Source organism: Podarcis erhardii (genome assembly GCF_964252035.2).
Source record: "Podarcis erhardii genome assembly, chromosome: 2".
In the NCBI taxonomy this organism is placed as follows: domain Eukaryota; kingdom Metazoa; phylum Chordata; class Lepidosauria; order Squamata; family Lacertidae; genus Podarcis; species Podarcis erhardii.
Genome location: NC_138498.1, coordinates 121,885,959 through 121,894,755, shown reverse-complemented (window position 1 = coordinate 121,894,755; position 8,797 = coordinate 121,885,959). Strand labels below are relative to the sequence as shown.

The window sequence follows — 8,797 nt, the reverse complement described above, 5'->3', positions numbered from 1 at the left end:
AATCTGCCATCTTTTGTAACCACCTGTCTCTGGGCCTTATCCATATTAGTGGACACCACTCCATTCATATCTCCCATCAAGATCATGTTATAGTCCAAATAGTCCATCATAAATTATTCTTATTATTATTAGTCCAATGTGAGCTAAAAATGTTCATTGTAATTTTGTGTGAGCTTTTTCCTTTATAACAAAATCTGTACTTTTTTCTTAAATGTGACACTTTAATGAATAAATAAGGATGAAATCATATACAATTAAATAATACTGCTACAAAATACATGTTCTAAAAGGGGTAAAAAAATGCAGTCAGGCCATAACATAAAGCAAAAGCAAACCATTCCAAAGACTGTCACCATTTTTTGAAAGCAAACAACAAAATATGGGGTGTTGTTAAGCTCCCTGGGGTAAAGCTCCTTGGCCCCCATGAAACTGTGTCTTTTCTCTGTTTTCCATGTCAGAGAAAAGTTATAATCTAGGCAAGTACAAAGTACTACATTTGGGATTTTATTGGGAGTGACAACACTAATCTCTTCTCTTCTTTACTAGGTCAGTTATGGTTTTGTTTCTGACACTCTTAATGACAAAACTCAGTTCCCTTTTATCTACCGAATGGTCCCCAAAGAAGAACATCAATATCTGGGGATAGTCCAACTGCTCCTGCACTTCAACTGGACTTGGATTGGCCTCGTTGCTCCAGACACCAACAATGGAGAGAGGTTCATGAGGACCTTGAAGCCCCTGCTAACCAGGAACACAATTTGTGCTGCCTTCTCACTTAGTACCTCAGTACAGAAGAGAGCAAGAGTGCCTCTCGAAACATTTTTCATGTGGAACGAAGTCAATGTATTAGTCTACTATGGGGAGAATCGTTACTTCTTTAGTATAATACATTTTTTGCAAAATATGGTTGAAATACTTTCAAGTCCCATTGTGGGAAAAGTCTGGATCACAACAGCTTTGTGGGATCTCACCTTGAATTTGTCTTATGATCTGCTTTCTCCCCTGCACATCCATGGGTTTTTCTCTTTCTTAAGTCATATTAAAAGAAGGTTAAATGATGACGATTATCGAACATTTTACGATGCTATGTGGAACTTTGGGGATAAATCATTTAAGTGTTCATATTCAAAGCACATGTTATCTGTAAAAGGAAGGAAAAGGTGCAGGGAAGATGACACTCTGGAGTCCCTGCCTGACAAAGTGATTGAGAAAATCCTGTCTCTGGATAGTTACAGTATTTACAATCTTGTCCTTGCTCTGGCACAGGCCATAAGGGCTGCCCTTTCCTCCAAATCCATTCAGATGATGGCGAAGGGTAAAAAGAGGCTGAAATATCAAAGGATACAGTCTTGGCAGGTATTGCTGTTTTCCTCACAGGCTAAACAGGCATCGGTGCTGTGAATTCCATTCAGGCTCGACTTTACTTTGCCTCCATTTACAGTGGTATCTCTGGTTAATAACGTAATTCATTTTGGAGGTCCGTTCTTCACCTGAAACTGCTCTTAACCTGACGTACCACTTTAGCTAATGGGGCCTCCAGCTGCTGCCGTGCTACCACCGCACGATTTCTGTTCTCATCCTGAAGAAAAGGTCTTAACCCGAGGTACTATTTCTGGGTTAGCGGAGTCTGTAACCTGAAGTGTCTGTAACCCGAGGTACCACCGTACCCACATTTTAATTTGCTGCTGAGAAGACAATCTGCCTCCCCTTTACCACCTGATTCCTTAGCAAGGCTTCATGCTATTACTAGCCAATGAAACTAATCCTTGCAGAATTCTTCCAAGGGTGCAGAGTAAAGCTTATGTATCTTACGGCTTTAGTCTGTCCCAAAAGGCTGAAGCAGAAACAATGGGCTAAAGATCCATTGCCCAAACACACACACAGTGTCAGTCTGTACAAAGATCTTCAGCAGTTAGGCTATGTTATCTAGATAATTTTATTCTTTTCTAAATGTGCATGATTTCTTTCCTGTTCTAGCTTCACCCTTTCCTGGGAAGTTCCCAGTTTTACAATACTTCCATGGAAGGAGTCTATTTGGATGAGAAGGGGCAATTGACAGTCGAATCTGACGTAGTGAACTGGGTGCCATTTCCCAACAAGTCCTTTGGTGCCGTGAAATTTGGAAGCATAAGCAGTCAGGGATCCTCAGGCCCAAAATTCACCATTGACCAAGACGCTCTTGTGTGGTCCAGACTGTTCAACCAGGTTTGGAAAACCCATTCATTGAGTTGTATTCCCTTTTAGAGATATGTTGAGCTCTGAAACTGTTGGGAGAAACAATAATATACCTTATACCTATCCAAGTAATGGGCTAAAACTATACAGTGGTGGAGATGAATGGAGGAAAGTCAAAATAAGAAACATGAAAAAGGAAAAGCAGGTTAGAATATGACTGGGGCATGACTTTTGCAGTAGTCAGGAAGCATGCCAGACTTCAGAATTGAGCACAACACGGCTGCTCCCAATACCTTTCTGTTTCAGCTTGTTTCTTTCTCTGGATTTTGATATTTGTAAACAGTTTCCATCATTGCAGATTTGTACTGTGTTTACTAGACCTTTGTAATGATGGCAGACAGCTCTGACTCCTAAATCTAAGGGCAATACAGTCTCCATGTAATTCTTTCTTCTTGATTATCTCTTTCTGCCCCAACTGTGTCCCAAGGACTATGACCCTCTGTTTTGTCCCATGGATCAAAAATAACACCCACAACAAAGCCGTGTTTATTCCACATAGACTGATTGTACACTGGCCCAGAAGTTACTTGCTAACAGTCTTTCATTGATGCTTTTTTCTCTTTTTGGTCAGACCCTTCCTCAGTCCAGGTGTACCAAAAGCTGTCGCCCTGGATATGCCAAAAAGGTTCAGGAAGGGGAACCCATTTGCTGCCATGCTTGTGCTCCATGTGCAGAAGGAATGATCTCCACACAGGAAGGTAGGAGACTTCAGAGGAATGTGCAGCAAAAAGAACAATAATATATGTCCTTGGTTGAAGTTACGGTACAATCTTATTTTGAATTTAATAAAGTTTCAACAGTGATTTACTCAGTCTTAATAAAGCTTTCCAGGTACCACTGAGACAGCCTTGAGTATGTAAGAATTAGGCAGTGTTGCTGCATCTGTTGTTTTTTTTAAATAATATTTATTAAGTTTTTACAAAAAGAAGTTTACAAAACAAAAACACACAGACAAAAAAAAACAACCAAAATTTAAAAAGAAAAATTAAAAATCACTCTTTCAAATATCGTACCATTCATTAACTTATTTTCATGACTTCCTCACATCTCCCTTTTTTGTATTCCATTTACAAATTTGTTCAGCAAATTCATACCCTCTTATTTTGCCCTTAATTATTTATCCTCACATATTATAACTTCTAATCATATTGCTAGAACCACTTCGTTTCATTCCAACGTCATTCACATTCGAAAATTTTGCAGTGTTTCTGTAAATAAATTTTAAATTTCTTCCAATCTTCTTCCACCAACTCTTCTCCCTGGTCTCGGATTCTGCCAGTCATTTCCGCCATCTCCATGTACTCCATTAGTTGCATCTGCCAGTCTTCCAGAGTGGGTAGATCTTGTGTCTTCCAATGCTTTGCAATGAGAATTCTTGCTGCTGCTGTAGCATACATAAAAAAAGTTCTATCCTTCTTTGGCACCAATTGGCCGACTATGCCCAGGAGAAAAGCCTCTGGTTTCTTAGGGAAAGTGTACTTAAGTACCTTTTTTAGTTCATTATATATCATCTCCCAGAAAGCCTTAATCCTTGGGCACGTCCACCAAAGGTGAAAGAATGTACCTTCAGTTTCTTTACATTTCCAACATTTATTATCGGGCAAATGATAGATTTTTGCAAGCTTGACTGGGGTCATGTACCACCTATACATCATTTTCATAATATTCTCTCTTAAGGCATTACATGCCGTAAATTTAATCCCGGTGGTCCACAACTTCTCCCAGTCTGCAAACATAATGTTATATCCTACATCTTGTGCCCATTTTATCATAGCGGATTTTACCATTTCTTCCTCAGTGTTCCATTTCAACAGCAAATTATACATTCTTGACAATATCTTAGCATTGGGTTCTAACAATTCTGTCTCTAACTTTGATTTTTCCACCTGGAAGCCCACTTTCTTATCTTGGTTATAAACCTCTCTTATTTGAAAATAATGTAGCCAGTCTCGCACCTTATCTTTAAGTTTCTCATAACTCTGCAATTTCAATTTGTCACCTTCCTCTTCCAAAATTTCCCAATACTTTGGCCATTTAGTCTCCATGTTGAGTTTTTTCAACGCTTTCGCTTCCATAGGTGAGAGCCACCTTGGGGTTTTACTTTCCAAAAAATCTTTGTATCTCGACCATACATTAAACAATGCTTTCCTGACAATATGGTTTTTAAAAGCCTTATGTACTTTAACCTTGCCATACCACAAATATGCATGCCATCCAAATGCATTATCATAACCTTCAAGGTCTAAGATGTCTGTGTTTTTCAAGAAGTAGCCATTCCTTCAACCAGCAAAAGGCTGCTGATTCATAGTAAAGTTTCAAATCTGGCAGGGCAAATCCCCCTCTATCTTTAGTATCCGTAAGTATCTTAAATTTTATTCTGGGCTTTTTGCCCTGCCAGACGAATCTAGAAATGTCTCTTTGCCACCTCTTGAAACAATCAATCTTATCAATGATTTGCAACGATTGAAACAAAAACAACATTCTCGGCAATACATTCATCTTAATAACAGCAATTCGGCCTAGCAAGGAAAGCTTCAAATTTGTCCAAATTTCCAAATCTTTTTTCACTTCTGACCAGCATTTTTCATAATTATCTTTAAATAAATTCACATTCTTAGAAGTCATGTTCACCCCCAGGTATTTTACCTTTTTTACCAATGTTAAATCTGTCTCCTTCTAAAACCTTTCTCTTTCAATCGGGGTCAATTTTCCCCCCAAAACCTTAGTTTTTGTCTTGTTTAACTTAAATCCTGCCACTTGACCAAAATCCTGGATTAGTTCTAATGCCCTCTTAGTACTAGCTATTGGCTCTTGTAATGTCAAAACGAGGTCATCTGCAAAAGCTTTAAGTTTGTAATGTTTCACTCCGACCTGAATACCCTGTATCAAGCGGTCCCTTCTTATCATGTTAAGCAAAACTTCCAGGACTGAAATAAAAAGTAATGGGGAAATTGGGCAGCCTTGTCGTGTCCCTTTCTCAATCCTAAACTCTTCTGTCACCACATTATTAACTATCAGTTTAGCCTTTTGCTCAGAATAAATCGCACCTATACCATTTTCAAAGTTTTGTCCTACCCCCATCCCCTGAAGATTTTTCTTCATAAAACTCCAAGAGATGTTGTCAAAGGCTTTCTCCGCATCTACAAATATCAAAACTGCTTCTGTATTGATATTCACTTGTAGCTTTTCTAGAATATTGATTATATTCCTCATATTATCAGATAAGTGTCTACCAGGGAGAAAGCCAGCCTGATCTTTATGTATCATTTCAGCTAATACTTTTTTCAATCTCTTGGCCAAAATATCTGCAAAAATTTTATAATCCACATTTAAAAGGGATATGGGACGGTAGTTCTTAAGTTGCGTCTTCTCAGTCTCATTTTTTGGTATAAGTGTGATGTATGCTTCTTGCCACGACTCTGGCGCTTTTCCCCCCTCCATAATTTCGTTACAAACCTCCCTTAGTGGTTGAATTAAATAGTCTTTCAAAGTTCTATAATATTTGGAGGTTAGTCCATCAGGCCCTGGAGATTTGCCCAATTGCATATTTTGAATGGCAGCTTCAAACTCTTGTTCTGTTATTTTGTAATTCAAAAGCAATTTATTTTCTTGAGAGATTTTTTGCAGTCCATTAACTTTCAAAAATTGATCAATTTCAGTCTCATTCTGTGGCCCTTGTGTATAAAGTTGTTTAAAATATCTCTGAAAACAATTTCTTATCTCCTGTGGATTCTGTATACTCTTTCCATCAACTTCAAGATTAGTAACAGTGTTTAATTTTTGTCTCTTCTTCAACTGCCACGCTAGCAACTTTCCACATTTATTCGCTGAATCAAAAGTCTTTTGTCTCATCTGTTTAATTTTCCATTCTATCTCTTGGTTTATCATTTTCATATATTGTACTTAATTTCTCTTAGGATCTCTTGTGACTTCGGTTTGGATCTAAGTTTCCTCTCTCCTTCTCTTATTTTCCCCCAAATATATATTTTTTTCTCCTCTTGAGGTCTCTTTTTTATTGCATTTTGCTGGATCAAGAATCCTCTCATTACGGCTTTGCTAGCGTCCCAAATTACTCTTTTTTCCACAGAAGTCTTCAAATTTATCTCAAAATAGTCTCTCATAATTTTGGGGCCTTCTTAATAATTTCCTGATCTCTGCATCTGATAGGCTCCCTTGACCAGTCAGTGTGGCAAAGTAGCTGGGTATTTGGTTTGTACGGGGAAGACCAGAGTTCCAGTCCATGCTCCTCCAAGGAACATTTATTTTTGTAAATTACACCCATCTGACAACACCTGGTGTTGGGGTGAGATCAGATGTAGCTGCAATTAAGAACTTGGAGCTTCTAGAACACTCCAAGCTCCTCCTTGGGAGATGAATAAGGGGGTATCTGCACTAGGGACCTACATGGAAAGGGCCAACTCTCTGTGTTGATTAGCAGAAACATCAAGCCCTATCACTGTTTCTGTTTGAAGGGGGTTGGCTGGATTCAAAACTGACCTGCTTTTTTTGCTAGTCTACAGGAAAATGTTCAAGCAGACACTCTTCTTTTTCCAGATGCAGACCACTGCACCAAATGTCCAGAAGATCAACACCCTAACAAGGACAGAGATCAATGCATCCCCAAAATTATCACCTTCCTGTCCTATGATGAATATCTGGGGACCCTCTTGGCTTCCACTGCCCTGTTTTTGGCCTTCATCACAGGCCTTGTTTTAGGAATATTCATTAAATATCTTGACACTCCCATAGTCAAAGCCAACAACAGGGACCTTTCCTACATCCTCCTTGTCTTCCTCCTCCTTTCCTTTTTGTCCTCCTTTCTGTTTATAGGCCGGCCAAGGAAAGTGACCTGCCTTCTAAGGCAGACGGCCTTTGGCATCATCTTCTCAGTTGCTGTCTCTTCTTTGTTGGCAAAAACTATTACCGTTGTGCTGGCCTTCCTGGCCACTAAGCCAGGAAACAGGGTGAGGAGATGGCTGGGAAAGAGTCTGGCCAACTCCATTGTCATGTCCTGTTCCAGTATCCAAATTCTCATCTGTGTCATCTGGCTGGGCATCTCTCCCCCATTCCCAGACTCTGACATGCGCTCCCAGGCTGGAGAGATCATCCTGCGATGCAACGAAGGATCTGTTGCCATGTTTTACACTGTCCTTGGCTACATGGGCTTCCTGGCTGCCATCTGCTTCACGGTGGCTTTCCTAGCCAGGAAGCTGCCTGGGGCCTTCAATGAAGCCAAGCTGATCACCTTCAGCATGCTGGTCTTCTGCAGTGTTTGGGTGTCCTTTGTGCCCACCTACCTGAGCACCAAGGGGAAGTACATGGTAGCCGTGCAGATCTTCTCTATGTTGGCCTCCAGTGCTGGGCTTCTGGGCTGCATCTTCCTTCCCAAATGTTACATTATTGTACTCAGGCCTAGTCTGAATACAAAGGAGCACCTGACTACAAAGGCTTAATATGGCACCTGATTCCTAAAATATGTTTTTGGTTTTTGCAATTGATAGCCAGCATAAAGGCAGGACACATGAGTTGGGAATGTAGCTCCTTAAAAGCTATTGTTTTTGGAATCAGAACACAAAATTATCATTTGAATCATATTCCAGCCTTACCACTGTTCATTTTTCTCCTGCTAAACCTTATTGATGAATTCTTTTCTGAAGACTGTTTTATATTTTTCCTAATAAGAAATCCTTATCGCAATTCAATAACAATGAATCTGTTAATTAAGAAAATAAAAAATTCTTAGATAATATTACAAATAAATTACTTCTGCATTTTTTTTCAACATGAAACAAACACATTCCATTGGTATCTCTTTATTTCCTGTTGTGCATATCAAGAGAGTCACATTGATTATTGGTGCCAGGGGTGTTCTTCATGTGATGCAAGGTGCAAAATATTTTTAAAGTAGTTGACATACAATAGGCATGAGTCATGCCCAAAATATACTGGATAATTTCAAAATATGCAAGGAGATATTAGCAAGTTATTAAAATAGATTTGACCTTTCAAATCAATTTGTCTAGTCCTTATTTTGCTTTGCCAGATTATTTGGAAATAAACCAAAGATATTTCAACCATGTCAAGCATCTACAAAACCCCAGAGGTATGAATGTCGGGAGGGAAGGAAAAATCCTGAATATTCTTGCAGTTTCTTTTGGAGAGATGTGAAAATGTCATTCCTGCCTCTAAGACAGAACGAGCATTTGCCCTCAACCTTCTCTTAACAAAGTTGATTCAGGAGATTCTGGGCTTGTCCATGAGTCGGAGCTGTTTCTCACTTGATCCACCTTTTTAAGGCACAGATCTGAACCATTTCCCCCATGCCCTACTCCTTTCCCACAGAAAACCTGTTCTCTCTCTCCTTCTATATCGGAAAAACAGCAATTTGTGGTGTTCCCCAGTGGAAAGCAGTGAGACAAGGAGAAGTGTGGATGAGCTTTAGCTAATTCTACAAGATCCCACAGGTATAAATGGCGTGGATCATGGAGAAGGGTCTTTGAGGAACTTGTCAACATTCATGTAGGAGAATGCAAACAGAAATTACAAATAATGAAGTGATAAA

At 39.3% G+C, this 8,797-nt stretch overlaps 1 protein-coding gene across 1 annotated transcript; it reads left to right on the top strand.

Moving 5' to 3' along the window:
* Positions 1–609: 609 nt before the first annotated feature.
* On the top strand, positions 610–7,688 carry LOC309335223 (vomeronasal type-2 receptor 26-like; the record flags this gene model as incomplete). Its single annotated transcript, XM_081850097.1, has 4 exons — positions 610–1,356; positions 1,978–2,205; positions 2,807–2,933; positions 6,790–7,688. 4 exons carry the CDS (start codon positions 610–612, stop codon positions 7,686–7,688), a joined length of 2,001 nt encoding a protein of 666 aa, XP_081706223.1.
* Between the last annotated feature and the right edge of the window lie 1,109 nt (positions 7,689–8,797).